The 21,683-nt window shown below is 41.0% G+C and overlaps 1 protein-coding gene across 3 annotated transcripts in view; it reads left to right on the top strand.

The window, feature by feature from the left end:
• Nucleotides 1–21,683, top strand: part of opcml (opioid binding protein/cell adhesion molecule-like) — a 232,935-nt gene that overhangs the window by 182,883 nt on the left and 28,369 nt on the right. For all 3 annotated transcript variants that reach the window (XM_019267867.2, XM_027273815.1, XM_010745483.3), the window contains one exon: nucleotides 7,516–7,641. In XM_019267867.2, the coding sequence (XP_019123412.1) occupies nucleotides 7,516–7,641 (126 nt within the window). The remainder of the gene's footprint in view (nucleotides 1–7,515; nucleotides 7,642–21,683) is intronic.

Here is a 21,683-nt window from a genome sequence, read left to right as displayed (position 1 = left end):
GACAGATCAGAAAAACAGAGAAATCGTACAGTATGAACACGAGACGGCCATGAGCACTAACTGAAAACATATTTCCATGAGCTACTTTGATTTAATTGGATTATGAGTCTCTGGGCTCTGTTTTTTGTAAATTAATGGTGCACAGCATCCCGTGCAGTTGGTGGCACATGGCACTGTGTGGGGGAGTGGCGTCTCACTGTTAGTAACTTCATGACTAGAAAACACGTATAAAAGATTATAAGGGATACTTTATGAATAGGTGTGGCTAATATCATCCTCCTCTCAACTGAATCAGTGTGATCACTGTGCCGTCGTGTTCTGACAAATGTGTTGGAGAACACACTCTACAACTGATACACATAAATTGTACTACCAAGAGCACACTGATGTAGAAAAGATACAGATTTGTTTCAAGTGAATCTGGTATCATAAATGAAAACTCGGAGGGAGATAACACATTAGGTTACAGTGCTGCTCTGGATGAAAGAGCTCTGCACTAAGCACTGATCTGATTCATCCGTCGATGAAAAATGTGTGGCAGAAATTATCGACATGTAGAATGTTGTGATGTGCGAGGCTTTGTTCGAATGAATAATGAGCTGCCGTCATTTCGTTCCAACCACAATTAAAGACCTACTGTCACTGACCCTGGGCTGCGTTGGGAAAAGGTGATGAGTTCTGTGGGATTGTAGACTGAACAGGTTAAGTGAGAGCTACTGATACAATGGAGCTCCTGTCATCGGATTATGACCATATTAATTTCAAATTTAGTAGTGCCGTATGCACTGAATGCGGATGGATTTCAGCAGTTATGACTTTCGCCCTCCACTTTGTGATTTTTCTCCTCTGCTAAATGGTAAATTTTCATGTTTAATTTCTTCTTTTCAGCATACTCAGCCGACACATAGACTGCTTACAGACACATTTTCCAATGCTTTCAGATGAGCTGCTGTATGTGGAGGAAGATGGACAAAGGACGAATATTCTGAAGGACTCTCCAACTGTGATGTTGTCAGGTTTTATACTTGGTTGAATATATGAACTTTTTATGGTCGATTTAATATCAGCAGGTTCCATAAAAAATAAAATAATATAAAACTGATATCCAACGGATATATACTCTGGGGGTGGAAATCCACAAGTACAGGAAATGTACAAGAGGCCAGCCCTGCGACTAATTGCTAGTCAGCTCATCAATAAAAAAAACACATGGCTGAAAGTCTGGACTTGTAAACACAAGCATTTAAAGACCTAGCTATCTCCGCCAGCATGTGTGTGGTCTCCATTTCCTCATGTTGATCACAAGGTAATGTGTTTTTGCAGAGCATCATACTCTGCCATTTGGTTTCGCTTCAGTGCCGCTGTCATTACTTTGGACTGGATCCTGGAACATGAGATGCAATGGGTCCCATATGAAAAGCTGCCTTTGAACTGACGGAGCTTGGAAGTTTAAAGGAAGGTGTCAACGCTTGTGCATTCTACCAGCCAGTGAGAAAACTAACCTAGTTTATTTCCACCTCACCAAAGGATGAACCTCCCGCCCCATCACCCGAGTGTTTTATCACACTTCCCAGGTTGGAATGTTTGGATCTCTCTCTTGTTCCTTCTCCTGGAGTTCGGCGTGCCTCTGAATTAACAATAACCGCTGACAAGAACAGTGAATGTTACCCAGATATCTGTCACTGATGTCTATTGTTCCAAGACGAGATGGCAGATTGGAAAAACTCACTGACAGTGATTCCTTTGATGTTTCAGATGCATAGTAATCTGTTATGAAAGAAGAGTTAGCATCTATTATAGATTTGGTGAATGTTGGCACAGGAGCCCGAGGCTTTGATGCTGGGAGATGTCAAAGGTTCAGGCTCTCTAAAACAATTCCAGCCTTCTTTTTTCTTCCTTTTTTTCATGTTCTTTTAGGTCATATCCAACTTAAATCACATTTTGGTTTTTATCGTGGCATTTTCAGTGTTAAGTCATGAAAGCAATAACCCCAATGGGGCTGTGTGCAATTTCTACCAAATGTGCTAACCATATCTGCTGAAGCTTGAATTGTAAAAACACTCTTTAGCTCTTGTCTAAAGTCTCATGTGGCTGTTTGCATGCATTTATCGAATAAATATGAAAAAAATACAGGCAATAACGAAGATGGGAATGTGTAGAAAAGAGAGAAGCAGTTACTTCAAGGTCTTAAAACATTCATCTGAACAAAAATCAGGTTCTATAGAAAAACAAAACAAAAGAAAGAAGAATAAAACATCTCCAACTACAATTAGGAGATAACATGATACAAAATAACACCCACAATCCCAAAACAATTTATTATGTACATGAAAATGAAACCACAAAACACAAGTCATTAAAAAAGGCCTGAAGCGTATACAGGATGCATGCAATATACTAATGCATTGTACATAAAAAATAAAAAAAAGTACACATATCTACACAATGTGTTGTTTGGTATACATGAAATAAAACAAATCAGTAAAAAGTTTGGCGTCAGCAGGAGAAATAGAAAGGTGAATGCATTCTGTCCATCCATGTTCCACTGTTTATCAAGCAGGTACACCAAACATCACTGTCTCCTACACATGCTCTCCATCTTGGGGCATCCAAAGGCATTCCCAGACCAGATGGGATATTATATTATCCCTCCAGCGGGTTCTGGGTCTGCTCCAGGGCCTCCTTGCAGCGGGGAGTGCCTGGAACACATCCACAGGGAAGTGTCAAAAAGGCCTCCAAATCTGACGCTGAACCACCTCAGCTGACATCTTTCAATTTAAAGGAGCAGCTCCTTCCAGATATCTGAGCTCCTTCCCTGCCAACACGGGTGAGCACATGTAGCCCACAGAGGAAAGCGAGCAGAGCCTCGTGCTCCACCAAGTCTTGTCTGTGGTCCAACTCCTTTTCTTAACCCAATCCACTCATCCTCATTATTCCTATCGCGTTATACAAATAGTGAAATTTCAGCTTTGAACTGTTCATGCCATTTAAAAGACAGTTGTAAGTGAAGCTACAATGCAAGAATTTCTAATTCTAATGCTGCATACATTCAGCAGTTTAATGTATATACACACCACTTTTTTTTCCTGTAGTATTACATGTGTGCTATCACTTTTTAATTCCAAAGGCAGGACATGTAATGAAGCATTTCTCCCCTGTGTTATTGCTACCTTAATACATCTTTCACTAGTAGCTGAGAGTAGGGAGGAATCCCAGGAGAAAAACAGGATGCTGCTGCTAACCCTACTTCGAAAAACTTCTTGTGTTGGATTGTCCTGACCCTTCAAACCCAGTTTCTTGAAATATTTTTCTCATTCTCATGAGAAAAACTTGGAGCTAAAAGATCCCCAACACATGACACCATTGCATTGTCTGACTGGAGAATTGCCATAAATGTATAATTCATATTCTGACAGATGACAATGCACGGTAGCATAACAATTCTTTACTATACCATCGTGTTCTTGTGCCCTGCAGATAACGACACATTGTTGCACTTCTGCCCCTGTATCTGCTTCTCTGTCTGTGAACGGAGCACATTTACCAGCACAATGACGGTTGACAATGGAAGGAAAAATTATTACAGAGAAATACAAATCACATCAGTTGGGCCCAGACGTTGAATAAACACCAAGAGAAGGCATCCTGTTCCTCTTTGGGCAGCCTCTTGATTCCATTTTCTAATTAATTGCTGGGTGCAACACCTTGGCTGTGCCAACGTGAAGAGTGACGTGTCCCCAGGCCTCCAGTAGCATCCACCAGCAGCCCGGTGGCAGGGGAGCTGTGTTTTTAATCACCTGGCCACTGGCGTTATCAAGCTGGAGGACCCGTCACCTGCTCTGCACACAGATGCTTGTTCATTCATCTCTGCCGGAGGTCAGTGTGGCTGAGAAATCCTGCTGCTCCTCAAACCACCACGCATCACCTCTCCCTATTTAGAGCCTCTTAAAGGCGCCACATGTTGCATTTTACCCTCAATGAATCATTACCACATTAGTTCTGTGGCGTTAGTCTAATTGCTGTAAACAGAAGACGATTGCGGGGAAGCCTCTTCGCTGCATTTTGCCACCATGCGGGATCGGCACTAATTCCACTGCATGCACTTGTAGGAGGCTTGGTTCATGGAGCTCATTAGAAACGTGCTCTTGTTATTATACCCGAGTCATTTAGCATTCCACCAAGAGAAAGCAGAAGACTTGGAGCACGTGGAAAACTTCTGATATCTCACCAGCTGACTCTACTGTCGGCAGAGATCCTGCAGTCTCTATTTCCTCCTTTTTGCATAGGCACGCCTCCAAATGAGTCTATTACGCTTCCAAAATCTGAAGTCCTTCCTCTATGCTGGTGGTATAAGCCAACATGGCTGGAAGACAATGGCTGATATACAACAGCATATGGGCAAAACACTGTGTGTGATCTAACATTGCTACTGGAATCTGACACTGAGGCCTACACAACAAATGTTTCGTGCCGTAGTTTACACTCGCTACTTTTATTAACACGCAAACCACAGACGCCAAGCGCTCTTGTTCAGTGAATTCTTGGAGCCTTAGAAACATTCCCGTGGTCTGATATTTGCATATAGATTTAATAAGATGTCTTCAGATCATATTCTTGTTCACTGACCACACCACAAAGAATATCATTAAGATATAATGCTGTTTAATAACTAAGAATTAAAGATCTTTGTTATAAGTGATGTAGTTTTTCAGGAACAAGTTGAAAAGTCATTTTTTAATGTACTGACTGAATTTGTGGATAATCGAAGAGACAGAGAGACAATTTTGCATTTAAAATAGACATGGATAAGGAACACGTTTCCGTTTTGGATGAGTCTCGGGATGCTTTTCCGTTTGGAATCAGAATCAGAAATACTTTATTAATCCCTGCAGGGAAATTGTTTGTCACTTTCCAGCTTTCTTAAGCACAACAATCCACAATTCTCACAAAGTTTTTTTTTTCCTATCTATTTTATCAGCCTTAAATGCATTTAGTTTTATAAGTCAGATGACATTTGTGTCTTCTATCACATGTGTGCTCTGCGAATGTACCGCCGGCTGTTTCCACACAGTGAAAGGAAAGTGACGGGGGCGGAGGAGGCATCCAGACGGCCGTGTAACATCATCAGTCTTTGCAGGAAACCAACACAAAGTTGTGCTACATCACCTGCAATTTGTTAAACTGTGAACGATTGTTAACTTCAACTAATTTGCTTGAGGAAAAAGTGGCGCACTGCACTTTCCCAAAGTGAACATTCTGAGTGTTTGCAAAAAGGGAGACGACAAAGCCTAACCTTTTGAAATTAGAGCTTGCTTCGTAATGACTCGCCTGGTACTTTTTGTCATAGGTAGTTTGATAAACTCAACATAGCCAGGGGGGCTCGCAGGAAATAAAAGTGCAGTAATGGAAGAGAAGTAAAGACGGGAGGAAAAGGACATTTCTAACAAAACATTTCCTGAAAATGTTGCTTCCGCTGACCTCCGGTGCTTATATTTGTCACATTGTAGTGATAGTGTGTACTCCTGGGTGTGTCGCTACACCGTGACATCACTGTTGAGTGTGTGCAGCCCGTCCCGCTGCTACCGTGAGTTCCCCCCCTGCACGAAACACTGACATGACACCATGCTCGCAGACACTGCGAACAGACTATAACATAAATATTCAACTCCTTTTTGCCATGCACATCTGGTTGCTCAGCTCCTATGGTGGGCGTTGCTTTAAGTCCCACAGTTGCACGAAATAGAATCTGACAGGAGGAGGTGTGTGTGTGTGTGTGTGTGTGTGTTTGTGTGCGTGTGCGTGTGTGTGTGTGAGTGTCACCGGAGGTCCAACGCTGCATTTTAAGGGAGAGCATAATTAGTCAACGTGCACCAGCTGTGGCAGTCAACTCACCTGGCACTGCTCCACGCCTCGATATCTCCTGCAGCTGAATGCCAACCAAGCCCAGCTTCGCTTCTGACCACACCCGGCGTGATGATGGCTGTAATCAGAGCATTCAGACACTGCTATTGTCACTGTGTTACTGGGACACTTACTGCAACTGAGCCATTGTTCCTATGGTCAAGTCCACCTGTGTCCCACACAGTTGTCCCCAGAATACAACTCACTTCTCTTTGGGTGTTCGGGTTTTGTGAAAGTTTGAGGTGTGGACTCATATTATTAAGTGATGTGATACTGGTTATAAATATATGATCAACTAGGTGGCATTTGGAGAACCAAGCTGCACACACACACACACACACACACACACACACTCCCCTAAATCAACCAATTGGGCTGGCGTTAGCAATGCATGCTAATGGAAACAGTAAATCCAAAGGTCAATTGGATGCAGAGTAGCATGCCGCTCCAGCTCTGATCCCATGGCACACCGAACATTATGACCATGTTACTCATTAGTTTTTTTTCTTAGATTCCTTTCTATCATTGTTTTATATGTTTTGATGTAAAATATATTACTGTGTTTAATGTTTGAAAGTAGATTAATTAAGGAATGAGCCGTCTTAATCACACCGAGTGAAATCTAATTTGAAGTTAAAACTTTCAAATTATAATTACAGAGTTACGTGGCCAATTGACGGCAGGAGAATATTAGTTTATTAGTCCTGTAGGGATTGACTCAAACTGAACTCAATGTCATGTTTATTTATCATTTATTGTAGGAGGCTAAAGTTACAGCAAACTTATAGATATAACTCATAATGTTAGTCTTAGAATCTGTCCTTATCAATGTTATTATCATGCAGTAATAAAACACCCCAACCAGAATTAGAAATGTAACATTCAGAAAGACTCTGGAGGATTTTTTTGGTTTCTGTTCCCCTGTCAGAGTAGGGCATAAGGCATGGAGACCGTTATGTGACCAGTATTTTATAGTCTAGTTGCATGAATTTCAAACACGTGTTAATTCATCTGGTTGGTTCTACTGTGAGATCATTTCTCAGGCCCAAGGGTCAAAATAAGATTGTTAAACGGTCCACTTAAAGAGTAGAATTACAATAAAATATGATATTAAACTACAATTTCAATGTGGCTTTTCGAAAGCTCCTTGAAAGCCTGTCTTCTCTGTTGCACTAATGATCTTAAAGTTCAAGTCGCCATGACTTGGTTTAATTACGGTGAAGAAGGGTAACTTCTGACCATTGATTTGAGGCTGCAGTCTCACGGGGTACAGTTAATCAAGAACCCAGACAGACACACACACACACACACACACACAGATCAAGCTGGTCCAGTCAGAGAGATGAAATTATGTCTTACTCCAAATCAGTCTGATGCTTGTCTAATAAGCAGTGTGGCAAAGATACATGATGAAGAAAATCAATCATGTGTAACACCACAGCGAGCCAGAGAATTGTCAAATTTGTCAGCTAATTTCATGCTAATTGAGTCGCTAACCCAGGGGTTATTTTTAACCCTCATCGCCGTTCTGATCACGTGGAAAGGCGAGACCTTTTGCTCACGTGTCATTAATTAAGCGAATAACATCAATCATGATCTTCTTTCTCCCCTCAGTACCCGCCAGGATCACTAACATATCGAAGGACGTCACAGTCAATGAGGGCAGCAACGTCAATCTTATGTGCCTGGCCGTCGGTCGACCTGAGGCCAACATCATCTGGAAGCATCATTCACCAAGAGGTAAGCCTACGGTTTATTTATTGGTCCTGACCACTAGTGTTTTGGTTCATATAAACAGTCAAAGGAAGGAACATCGGAGGTGCATCGGAGACACAGCTTTATGCAACTTGAAGGTTTGACGGACCAAAACGTTGTGCGTTAAATAGCGAGACACTGTGCAGGTGACCTTCAGGAAAACAGGATGACAATCTTCGATTTGACACCACAAATGTGTTGACAGAGAAAGACAGAATCTGATGTTAATCAACAACAAAATAAACCTTCGAATTTTGCATTAAATGGCTTTGGGTTGTTAAGCTGCAGATTGCAACCAACTGAATACCTCTTGCCTCACCATCTCCTTCCAAAAGGGCTGCTGTAGAAATATGACTGTTTATCATAGTGGAATATGTAGAAGGTAGCATTTAGAGAGACTATACTGGAACCACAGAGGGGTATTTTTACCGCTGAATAAGGCTGTACTCAACAGTCACGCTATGCCACAGCAGCAGGCATTGTTTACACGTCTTTCGATAGACAGTCTGCTACATCAGGAGCTATGAAGAACGAATGCCAAAGAAGTTTTTACCATGAGGAATGGGAGCGATAGTGGTGGACATGAGTGAGCACGTTTCTAGGAAAGTTGTGTGATAGCGTTCTATCAGAACTAAAATGACGTGTTATTATCCAAAATTAAGAATGTTCGCTCCATGCTCTTCTCCCACAATAATTAAAAAAACTTAAAATGTGTTAATTATTTTGTTTGGGTGTTGTAGCCTAAAGTTCATGATGATGAATTTTAAAATGTACTTGACCTTTCCGGAACTGTAAAGTTAATAAACCCCTACTTAATAAAAAGTAAATAGTTCATAGTCTTACTTATGAACAATAAATTATCAACTTTTCTTCACACTTTCTAGCGTGCTAGTGTACAAAATAATCTTATATTAAGGTCATATTATATTTCATAGTCTGTCAATAAATCCTAAACTCTACACATTGGACCTTCAACTTTGTGCGTCATTATCTATCTATAGAATTCTTGCCTCAACTCTATTGTGGATTTTTCAGAAAGTTTCCTTCATTTTCTTTTCCATCTGTCAGAGGTAATTCACAAATTTCACAAAACAAATGTGTCGGGCAAAGCTGCACCAGCACCAGCATTACCTCGGTGTAAAGGTGGCTGAACCAGCACTCCTACGCACACGGCCTGATGTCGACATTCCCACACAACACACACCTCCAACTTTTGCTTCACATGAATATTCGCCCACATGCAGAAGAGCCATTTACCTCCAGTGTGTGATATAAATCTGTAGCTTTGGTGTTAACACGAGCCACGAGAGGATTTATGATGAATAATGTCAGGCTTTAATCTATTGACTGTGGACTTGTTTTCTTTTCAACTTGGTGGATTAGAGGGGCTGAGGCAGCACAACCTGTGGCCTGACAAGACCCAACTGCAATCAACCATGATTTGGCTTGAGGCCACAGCTGGTTTGGTTGGTTCTGTTGTGCTGGCACCTTTATAGCCTGAAGGAGAGGAAAGAAGCTCTGTATGTGTGTGTGTGTGCATGGATGTGTGTTCTTTGTTCTAATTGTGCCGGCTCTGTGCTTCCCACTGAGCATTCAGCAGGGTGAGTCATGCACTGCTTCTCTATAGGATCAGATGTTCAGCCTCCAACATGACATGAATGCTTGAAAGCGCAGCTGTTCCTCTCTCCCTCCACATTATCTAGAGCCAGCAGAATCTGGTTTTCTCACAGCACAGTGGTTCTTCTCCTCCACCACCACCACCTTAGCTGTCCACATTTCCATCCATACATTCTCCAGCTCTCCAATATTTACTCTGAAAATCCCACAAACATGTGAATTATCTTCACATAATAAGGACAACTTTAATGACTGACACAAAACCACCAGCCAGATGGTGCCATTTACACTGACTGTTTACTTACTAACACCCCTCTGGGGTTTAAGTCCAATTTTATGTTTTTGATATACATAGAATCTGGCATGTGTTTAGCACTTTAAAGATAATATTACCCCCGCCATAATATTGTTGTATTTCTATCCAATACAAGCTACCACAAGCTGTGCAAGAGACCATGTCGATGTTGTAATTAGTGCGTCTCCATTATGTCACGCCCTTTTTTATGCAATACACTCTTAAACAGTGCAAAGTCAGAATGATTTTTACCATAAACGTTGCCAACAACATGTTTGTTTTTATCTTTTTCACAAGATGAAAATCATGGAATTTTCAATCAATATGTTGTGGTTTCAAATTACTCCAGTAGTTGAAAGACAAAGTCACTCCTCACTACCTTGCCTGAGCTGGAGGAGTAGTGGCAAATGAAGCAATAGAATCACACTTGAAAAGTAATATACAGGCATCTGTAGCTAGGTGCCTGGTATACTGTGTTCGTGTGTGTGTGTGTGTGTGTGTGTTCTTGTCAGCAGGGAAGATAATGGGTTATCTTACTTGACATTTCTCTGAGTTGCACTAATGAAAAGAGAGACTATGTGGGGAGATGTTTGGGCAGCCAAAGAAATTCTTGCTGGCAGTCAGAATCTTAAATGTTTTTCCTGCAGAGTGGCATTTTCCCAACTAGCTCCTCACCGTTTGCTTTTCATGTTTGTCACCAGCGATAATGGACCGGTCCCTCAGAGGATAGTGTTTGTGTCTCTTAGTACAGCACTGAAGTGAGCAGACTTCTCAGCAGTTAAACCACATTTGTAGGAAAGTCTCAAAATCTGCAATGTTTTTTTTTATTTTATTTTTTGTTCCATGGCACATCATTTAAAATGTTCACACTCACACGGTGTCAGGAACAAATGCGCTGTAGCAGCTGATGATGCAGAGAGAGGCCTCACCTTTTATTATGAAAATGACGTTAAAGTAGAAGAACAGAGGAAGAAATACTGAAACAATATTAAAGTTGCACTTTCTAATTTGAGTCTGTTAAACAAATATAAACAAGTTATTGCCGGATTCCCTGGCACAGTTTAATAAAAAGTCTTTCTCTGGTGCGGTGGTGAACGAACGGAGACTCTGAGGCCTCTGTGCCAATAAATCCTCCAATCCAGGTGGTGACATAAGTAAGAGTTGTGTGTGAGTAGCAGCCCATAAAAGTGCAGCCACTGTGGTCGTTTACTTAATGTCAATTTAAGTCTCACCTTTATTTTGTGCACTGCAATACTCATCCCCATTCCAACTCAGTAGGGACTATATAAATTATTCAGCAGTGTCCACTGAATCTCTGGCTGCTGGCCACTAAAAGGATTAGAAGATATATGGTTGGGCGAAAACAGTTTATTCAGGGGACAATACAATATGGATCTCTTCGACCCATTAAGACTCATTAAAGTGGATATGTGAGTGTACACTCTCTCAGATGTCTGTTTGTGCCCTTTCCTTTCAAATTACTACAGAGTGAACGATGGCTGTAATGCCTGCTGTCGTTTAGAGGTGCCGTGACTGAGCTCACCTGTTATTGTTATTGGCTATCAGTTACAGTCTACAGAGCGGCTCTTTTTATGTAGTATCACAACAGAAATGAACTCTTATACAGTCGTCCCTCGCTGTAACGCGGTTCACCTTTCGCGGCCTCGCTGTTTCGCTGATTTTTTTTGTGTAATTTTGCATGCTTTTTTTTACAGTGTACTGTACAGTATGAACGATTGGCTAAGGGAGTACTGTACAAAATGCGTTGTATGTTCTGCACTCGGAAAAAAACACCTGCACCAAGGCCTTCAGATGAAAAAGCCGTTACAGCGGAGCGGCACCAGGACAAAGAGGCACCGTCAGAAGAACTGTGAATTATGGTTTCATTTACTAATACAGTATTGTACTTATTTTTTTAAATCTGCGAAAGTTTGAACTTTGAGAGTGTTTAAAGAAGAGAGAAATGTGAGAAAATTGTTAATGTCTGTCTGAGAAAAGTGAATAAAAGTGTGTGGTTAGGGGTTTTACGGCCTTAAAACATGTATAATAATTGTAAAAAATAAAGCTGATTACTTCGTGGGTTATTTTTATAATATATCCCCCGCGATAAACGAGGGACTACTGTATATATTTTACAGATTTGTTTTTTATAGTTTCATGTTCAAGGAATCATGTATCATAGAAATGTCAGGTATCTGTGGAAGGCTTCTTCTAAGCTAACAAAAACATAACAATCCTTATTTCCAGGTGAACATACACTTATATTTTTGTTATTGGAGCCCACCCTGGATCTTTAACACAGTGAATAATATACTTTACCTGCATAACATTAACAAATGTTGTCATTGTAAGGACACTGATGTTTGGTAGCCAAAACCATGATCTTTCCCTGACCTTCATCAAAGCCTTCTGTTCCCTGTAACCACATGGATCTCAGCATGTGAACTCAAGTCTGTGGTTTCATAGTCTTGCACTATGTATCAACATGTGTGTGTGGTGTGGTGTGGTGTCGCACTGCCTTCACTCAAAAGAAAATAAAAATAGCATAATCCAGGCTGGAAAACATTGGCAGAACAACACGGTTTCTCCTTCTAACCTTGCTTAAATGTGGGAAATGTTTGGGAGATTTATTCATATTTTATTTTAGGTTTAAAGCAGTTATATTTTTCTTCTTAATACTGAGATATTTGCATATTTATTTTTCAATTATTCGAGTTTTAGATTTTCAGTTCTGACAAGAAAATTGTGAGGAAACAAGCTTGCATGCCAATGTGAAGGCCGATGATTTGAAAAAATTGGCAGTGTTAAGCGTGATTGACAGAACCACCGCGGCACAGACAGATGTTGTCAACTTGTGATTAGTCGCCCGATGAGTGCCATTCACAGACTTATGTGGCAGAAATGAATGGCACAATATTTGCAGTGATGTTTCCTTCCAGAATAGAACAATGCTTCGGCATTGCCTGCTGACAGCAGTCATCATGGGGAGAAGAAAGCATGTGTGCAGGTGTATCCCACAAAAAAGCGAAATGATCCTCAGAAAAATTACATTTCATGACACTTCACAACGTAACACCCACACTGGAAAGGAAGCCTCACATGTATTCAGCCTTTTTAGATTGGGAACGTTTGATTTTGTGTTACAATATTCATCAAAATTGGAGGAGTAGTGATTTCTAGTCTGTTTCAAATCTTCAATATCCCAATATCAGTGCATACATACAAGCTTCTAATAAGAGTATTGGATGTGGCAGGAACAGTTTTTAGAGGAAAATAGACTCATCTCTCTGCATGGTTTACCCACAAAACAGTTCATTACAATGGCAAAACCCATCACAGAGGAATAAAGAATTGGATAAAATAACAAGCGCATCCTACACAGTGCACCGCCTGCACGGGAAATAATGAATGTCTTTGACTTACTGACTCCCCTTTGCTGACACATGCGTATGCAAGGCGTCGTGTGCAGTTTGCAGCAGTTCCATGTGTGATATACAGCCTTTTAGAAGTGCTTCTAGATAGAAAGGTGAGCATTGTTTCGTTTGATTTAGCGTTGCTGTTTGGACAGTTGCACAATATGTTGGAGACATCAACGTTTTCTAAATAGGAACAGTATTTATTTGAGAGATTGTACAGTTTATTATAAAGCCCCCTACAGCATCTCATTCCCCGTGCTACAGCTGATTAGACTGTGAGGCTGACCTAGGACATGCACAGGGTAATCTATGAAATGGTGCCTTTGCTTTTCCATGACCTGCTCTCTCTACTGGGCCTTCAGAATCAGGTCATCTGACTTCCAGAAAGAAGCTGTGACTCAGGACCCGTGTCCACACACGCTGAGTGCAAGTTGCCTCAAGGAAATAACCAAATGAAAGCTTTCCTTTTTTTGTGGATCCAGTGAGGCACCATGCAGGCAGGTATCCTTCAGGTTTTCGAACAGCCTGCATGTCCAAGTTACATATTGGATGGTTGTATGGATGGAAATACTCTATATATTTCATGCCTGAGAGTAAGATTGAAAGGAAAATAAGCCTTGCAGTGGGCAGCTGAGTTCTCATTGGCATTCCACATTGTGCCTTTTATGCCAAGAGAGAAGGTGAGCTTAACCAGATGTAGCTGACTCATGTTAATGCAGATGTGCAGCTTAAAGGCAGCACAGAGCATAAATAAAACAATGGTTTTCACTGACAATGAGTTGAACGTTAACATTGCACAATAAATGATGACATAATAAGTAAAAATATAAATGAGATCAATCATAATAATATAACCCATCATGTATTGCAAGCAGTAAAATATGCTTTTCAAACACCTTATATAAGTATTGTTGTCAGCCCCCTGCTTTCACTTACTTTTTGCCTCATTCTTTGGAACCTTTCCAATGCCTCTTCTGCTGGGTAACTCTCATTTGCAACGGCTGTAACCTCTTCCTGCAGACCCTCTCCCGCTATTAAGCCTTACTCATAGCTGCTCCAACCTCTTTTGTGTGACCCTCTCCACCTCCAAAGCCTTGCGTGTGACTAGCACCTCACAGAGAAGAACATTCAAGGACATTTAAGCAGTCGAGGTGGCCCTCCACTCTGTCATATCTGTCCAACAATAAAAACATTACAACACCTCAGCTAAGTGCTGATATCAACAGCGGAGGCCTGCTGGGTAAAAAAACAAGCCTCATTTCAACAGCCTCTGCTCGGTTGGCTGTAGCAATCCACAGATACATCCAACCATGTATAAGAGCCCTACGGCAGTTGGCCTGCTGTTCATCAATCTAAAGCAGATGACAGGCCTGGCAGCACCATGAGAATGGAAGTGAAAAAGTAACCACTCAAGGAAAAACCTGGCCTGCACTCTACCCTCCTGTTTGGCAATGAAGCAGTGAGAGTGTTTCCTGTATGATAAGTTGCTGCATTCTTATGCACTAATTAACTTTGGAAAGGAGGCTCTAGTTCTGATGTCCAATGAAGCCTCTTGTCTGAAGACAAAACAGAGAGTGAACTGAGTATACGTTTTGACCTTTTTACATCAACGCATTGTCGTGTCCGGGCAGAAGTGCCACGACAGAAAAAGCACTGATCAAAACCAAATTTGTTAGCATGAAACGGCTCATTCCCTGCAGCTGAAGAGACGATGAGTATCAGCCACAATACTGACCATATAGTGCAGATCTGTATCAGCCAGACTCTGATCCATATTCAGTTCAGTTTCTTTGTAGATGTGTTGATAAAATCCACTGATGCACCCCGGTGCATAATGTCTTATTTATCTTTTTTTCATATGAGGTCCGAGCAGCGAGGTAGCACAGATATTACATTTTTGAAAAGATGGCAGTGTTATCAGTCCGCCGAGCACTCGCTGCACCACTTGTTGCTGCTTGTTAGCCCATTGTTTTGTGCACAGTGGTAGCTGAAGCGGATGAGTCTTTTTTCATCTCCTCTCTTCTCTTATCTGGACCTTGTTGACTGGACAGTAATGCGATAATGTTTAGAGAAAGTTTTGCGAGAAAGCAAAAAGAAAAAAAAGGATTTTGAAAAGTGAAGGGGACATGATTTTATTATAACAGTGCTTTGGTAGAGCTAGACCTTGCTATGGAGGTGGTGCAAAGGAAGCTGTATGTATAGCTTACCACTTAGAATTGCCAGCACAACTCTTTGCAGGGAAAAGACATTATTAGTAAGAAATGGAGCTAGACTTCTCTGTGAGTGCACCACCTATTGTGCACCTATTCTTAACTTCAACTAAATTTGATTTGGACTAAGCCTAACAGTACAACACGTTCCATAAAGCAGCTCTTCACAAAGCTGAGGCAAGTATTTTGCTTCGCTTTTGTGCATCAACCCAGATGGCACCACAGACGAATATTAGAAGTGAAATGTCACCAAGGACAGACCCTTAATTCTCAGTGAGCAGTTTCTTGGCTGTCCCCCACTCAACAGGGTTGGAGTTGCCCACCATTATACATAAAAGCCTGAAGAAGTTTTATGTAGCCTTTCAGGACAATCATCAAATAAGAGAAGAAAGATGAAAGGCAAAAACAAAGGCATGCCAGCGAGAGTGCTGGAGGAAAATTCTCATGCGTTTGTTCCCTGTGGAGCAAACACTTTAAATCTCATGATGGCTGACTCCACCGAGGAGTCAATTCATAACAAAAGCCTCTGTGGAGTTGTTCAGAAACTCTACAGCTTGTTTTCATTGGTTCCTGAGTGTATGGGAGATGCAACTGGAAAGAACAAAAGATAAAAATACATAGACACCTCTTTATTTACGGCTGGAGTGAGACAAGGTGAGGACAGAGTCAGTCAGAATGAAACATTATGTTACCAGAATAATAAAATCTGAACCTACCGTAGAACAGGCAGGATCCTTGTCAACAACTATAACATACTGTTATTTCTTTACCAGTATGCAGTTTAACAATTTAATGAGATACCATGGTCCATGGTGTAATATCTGACCTGACACCTCCAAAATCCGCCTTAAATGTTATTTGCAATGTTCCAGTGCTGTTGCTGTAAATATATTTTCTTTCAAAGTTCAATTTGGCATTATATTTTGTTGATTCAGTACATGTATGAGGTACAATGGTGTGATGTCTGACAAGACACCTCCAAAATCCGCCTAAAATGTACACATTTTTGCTTTAAAGACAACTATGACTGTCTAGATTACTAATGTATTGGGTATCACCCTATAGGAAATTTTGCCAGCTTTCATGTGGTGCCTCTCATAATGCTCTATGGCTAATGTTAGTGAAGTTATGAGGCAAAATGTGGCAAAATGTCAGGCGTTTTTGACAAAAATAAACATTAAAACTTTCATGGCCCATGAGGCAGGCATTCCCATGGTCCAAAATCAAAATAATTTTATATCTGGTCATTCCACAGCTTGGAGAATGGGAATCACAGCAATTGGCTTTAAAATAACAGAAAAAGGTTTTTTTGAACAGGTCTAATGCAGCTGTATGCAAACCATACGGTATATGTGAATTGTAAGAATACTTCTGACTTCCTTGAAGGGTGAATTTGACGAAAAGGATCCAAAATTTATAATAATACAATTTACAATGCAAAACAGCTGAAAGTGTGACATTCTGTCTAGAATCAGATCCACCTGCAAGCACTTTCCAACCATCTTCCTGCTGCTGTAAAGTTAGTCTCAAAGGAACCAAGACACGTTCACAACGTCACTTACTTTCTAGTATTGTTGACACCTAATAATTTCTACAGGTGTCATGAACACTAGCAGTTTCTCACTTCAAGCCATTTGGAAACCATCAGCAGTGCTCACACCACTATGCTGATAACCTGAAAGTGTGAGAGACCAAGTGTGAAGTGAAAACCTTTACTATTAAAGACCCTGCAAAAAAAAACAGTCTGTGAATGGCACAGGACGGCGTTAAAGTTTTACAAATTGGACTTTGCCATCATATCACCAAGTTCCTTCCCGATGTGACTGTAGCGTCTTGAGCAGACTGATGCTCATTACTTGCTTGACTCGCAAGATCTCACAGTTCTGGGTGATTGTCTCGGTTTGAATTTGCGGTTGCATTCATGTGATGTTACGTCACGGTTCTGTGGGTTTTAACAAAAGTGGTGGGTCTAATTATACCAACGATCAAGACAACATGGCATTCAGATACAGTTTGTCTATTTGCAAGTGTGAATCTTATTGCTGTGAAAAAAAATATAGATATATAAAAATTGCAGCAACTTTTGCTTCTTTCATATAAAACTGGGTCAAACTAATTGGTGCCTGATTGCCACCCAATAAGGAATTCACTGGCACAGAGACTCAACTGTGCTTCACACAACAGAGCTATATCAATCTTGTAATGATTAAAACATTTCTCTTCTTCATGCATTATTCATTACATTTCTTTACTTCAAAAGTAAGATTTGGAGAGTCCTCCGGAGCATTTTAAACATTTTAACGTTAAAAACAAGGTGATGTTGCAGCACACTTTAAACGATAACTAAACTTTAATCCGACTGCAATGTTAACTTGCTGCCAGAGCTAATGATTACTGTTCTAGACGGTTCTTGTGATACTACCATAAGCAACGAAGCGTGTTTCAGAAAAAAACACAAAATGATTATGTACCGTGTTGCTGACTACTGCCCTAAATGTGTTTTGCACAGGTAAGTAATGGTGACAGAACTCTAAAGTGTGAGATCTGTGTATATGTTAGAGGTGTTATCGACTAAGATTAACGATAAGCATGAGCAATGGACTAAAAACATCTAAAGAGAATTGTGGGTAAAGTCGGTTGATGAATCCCAACCGTTTGGCATTATTTCATAGCTGTAAACTTTAAACTGCATACAATGTTACGGTTGCAAGAAGATTCATTAGATAGCAAGGATGAACCTTTCACCCTGTGGAGAGTTGGCGAGGTATGTTCAAAAGGAACGAGCTTGACTTCAAGTCAGACAGCAACTACAGTTAAAAGGTGCAATATGAGGTTGTCAACGAGAGAACTGTGTGGAACATAAAGAAGTAGAGCAAAGAATACAGGTGTGAACTATATTTAGAGGTCAACGGTTTATTAACACTTCGCACAATTCCAATGAATTTATGGATTTTACCATCTACAGTACGTAATGTTATTGAAAGATTGAGAGAGTTCAAATAAATCTCTGTATGTCAGGGGCAAGGCCTAAAGACAACATTAAATGTCTGTGACCTTCAACCCCTCAGGCAGCACTGTATTGGTTGCTGAATGGTTTCTTTTATTGGGTACTGAACCAAGGTTATTGGGTAATGAAGTCATCTGAAAGATCTATAATATATGATGCCAAAAGATCATATAAACAGTGCTGAGTATTGTCATGAATGTGTTTTGCGCAGATAAGGCCTGTCTGAATCCAAACGAGCTGATGAGGTTACGCTCGAGGATCGAGGTTATGTATTTTGCTTATTTTTGTAAAAAAAAAAATATATATGAGTGGAACATTGAGAGCATATGGAGAGTCGATAGGTGGATTATGATGCAGGAGTGCTCTGTGAAGGACAAAACTACAACATTTGGCAGCCACCTTTCAAGTCGACATGGAGTGACACTCAAAAGAGCAACAATCCAGTGTAAACCAGTTTTTGCCCTGAGAGACAAACAGCCCCAGACCTTAGCTTGTACAGGGTCATTTTAATAGTGTTCTGAATGTGTGCTTTCAAAGTGATTCCTACTGTGTCAGTACATTATGCAGGTAAAACATAATTATTAAAAATTATTTTGTCCTTTGACGTACAGTACAATAAAAAAAAGTAAAATGTCATCACCTGGCTGTGCTGTATATAAGCTGTATGTGTATACGTATGTCCATCATATCATAGTTTGTCAATGCATTGTTAACCCTTGATAAAACCTGTCTGACTGATTCAGTTATGTCATAACAAGAAAAGTCCAATGTTGTGTTTACTCATCCATTGACCCCGACGTCCTTCCTCTATAGCCTCAAGGGTCTACGATAACATCACAATCCTTCCAGCTTCCCTCCAGATGGACAAGTCATAACACCAACACCAACCAACCACCAATCACTGGCTTCGTCACTCGGTGGTCATTTGTCAAGGTTGTGCTTAAATCATTTTTTGTTTTTTTTAATTGACCCCAAGTGGCCAAAAAATCAGTTAATGTAGATTTACTCGAACATTAACAGCAGAGGCGACAGTCCAGAACAAGCATAACATATGTGTCCTTTGTAAAATTCAGTGACAAACAAGTCATTTTGTCATTAGGTTGGAAGACTTGTTCTTAGAGGCCATGACCTACATTTCACATCACACTGAACGAGGCTTCCCATTAGTTTCATGATAATTTTAGATTCCTGTAGTAGAAGAAACTACCAACTAGCACGGAGACTTCCAGACACAGTGACATCAGATGCAAACACAAAAGGCTAGTTCAACATGAGCCAGGCCCTGTGCAGGACTGACACATGAATGCTGGTTCCACTTGCGTCGGGGCTTGATCTGTTCTGGTGTCATGCACATGTGGACGATGATTACAAGAGTTGCTTAGAGCCCATCGTTCTCCGGCGACTGCAAGGTACGATGGGAAACATCCGACTGACGTCTGAACAAAGAGATGATCGGCTCGTTGTTTTGAAGACAAACATCTGTTAACAATTGGTGGTGGATAACGATAAGTTGTATTTATGTATCTGAACATGGTCTGCAAACTACCGGTAGCCTACAGGTAGATCTAAAGGATATAAATAGTTCAGACTCGCTGTATATTCTTTGAAAGCTGCTGGAAACTGACTTGATCGCAGCTTCTATAACCTCTTCCTGCCACAGCCGCGTGAACTCGTCCACTTTCTATGCAAGATGCAGTTCATCTCAAACGAGCCTAAAGTCTCCAGAGAGTCCCCATGACAGATAGCTTTGTGGCAAAATCTGTAGTAGTCTGATTTAAATGCGTTTAAAGTGTCCCTGAATTTTACTGCCATTGCTACAAATACGATTTTTAAATTCTTGTGCTCATTTTCTCAGCAGCTCTTCACTGAGGTCACATTGTGGGTTCATCAGTACAGGCTCCCCAGAGCCGGCATCGAGATTCAGTGATTCAGAATCAGGTTCCACATTCGAAGAAAAAAATGTCCTTCTCCTCATTTCAACACCACACCCAAAAATACACAGAAGAGAACAAATGCATAATGTATAACACATTTCATGGACACTTTAATCCCAAGAGAAGGTTTGTGACCAGAGTCGAATATTTTTTCTTCTTTTTTTAAGTTTTCCACTTTTGTTTGGGATCACAGTGTGTGTTACTATCCCTCAGCACCAGGGATTAAATGTTAGAAAACAAAGAAAAATCCAACCCATTGTGACCCATTTTAAGTTCTGAGGGAAGGGTTTTATTTCACCCTTTACTTTAGACAGCAGTGTCTCTGCGGCAGATGGCATCCTTGACATTAATATGTATACAGCCCGTCTTAGAGGCCAAGAGAACACCAAACTCCTGCCTCGTGGAAGTGAATTTCCTCATAAAACCTATTTCAGAACAGTTGGCAGTACCATTACAAGCTGACCGCTGGTCATTTTCAGTCTCTGCACTTAAACCCACATGGCATCTGGTAGATACAGACAGATGTCATGTCTGTAGAGGGATCACCTTGGTACTGTAAGCCAATTACTATAAATCAGACAGAGTCTAGCTTTGGGAATATGCCTAGAGATGCTGATTGTTTGCCAGCCAGGCCAAAACACAGCGCTGGCGAGTGAAAATAAAGCATATAACATTAGAGGAAAGCATTTCCCAGTAACCTGTTCTGTGGCCTGTGTACTTTTGGGAAGTCTCCAAGCAAGCTTTCTTTTCAAATTTATTGGCCAAATGCACTTCTAAAATCACAGCGTGGGAGTGTGGGGTGTTGTTTGGCTGTTAGAGGTGGCAAAAGTAGTATGTGGTTGTGTGAGTACCGCGTGCTAATGTAGGGGTGTGTGCGTGTGTGTGTGTGTGTGTGTGTGTGTGTGTGTGTGTGTGCTTTGCAGGGGACCTGGAGGGCTCACTCAAACTTTCTGTTTCACCCCACCACCCACACAAGGTGCAAAAGGCTGTGAGAAAGAAGTGCAAAGCATTCAGAAAAAGTATGAGCACGGGTTAGTGAAAAAGGAAGAGGGTCTGAGTGCAGCGAGTCCGTGTGTGAGATGTGGATGGAAAGGAAAAAAATCGCAGAGGAGGAACAGAGGGGCACGAGGGGCTAAAGGAAAGATTAGTGCACCAAGGAGCTCCCAATTTGCTCTGAGCGATATCTAATACGGAGCGGTTTGCAGGTAAAAGCCATCAGAAAGTCTGAGACAGGTGCAGACTGTTCCAAGTGAATGGCTTCCACACTCTGTCTTTTATTATTAATCACAAACCAATGCAAGCATTTCCCCATCAGAGCTAAATCGTTAATAATGCGTAGTAGGTGGACGTTTGCACTCACACCTGTTTCCTTTTTCTAGAGGTAGAGGTTGATTCACACCTTCTTATCTCGTGAATGAGCGTTAGGCGGAATAATGTTTTCTAATTAATGGCTATATATCAACATAATGAGCTGTTGAGATGGGGGGGGGTCGCGTCTGATCCTTTAGCAGGAGCAGGAGCAGCTTTGCAGTTTGCTTATTAAAGCAT

This window comes from Larimichthys crocea, chromosome XXII, assembly GCF_000972845.2.
Source record: "Larimichthys crocea isolate SSNF chromosome XXII, L_crocea_2.0, whole genome shotgun sequence".
In the NCBI taxonomy this organism is placed as follows: domain Eukaryota; kingdom Metazoa; phylum Chordata; class Actinopteri; family Sciaenidae; genus Larimichthys; species Larimichthys crocea.
Note: the sequence above shows the minus strand (reverse complement) of the source record. Positions and strands in the feature narration are given on the sequence as shown.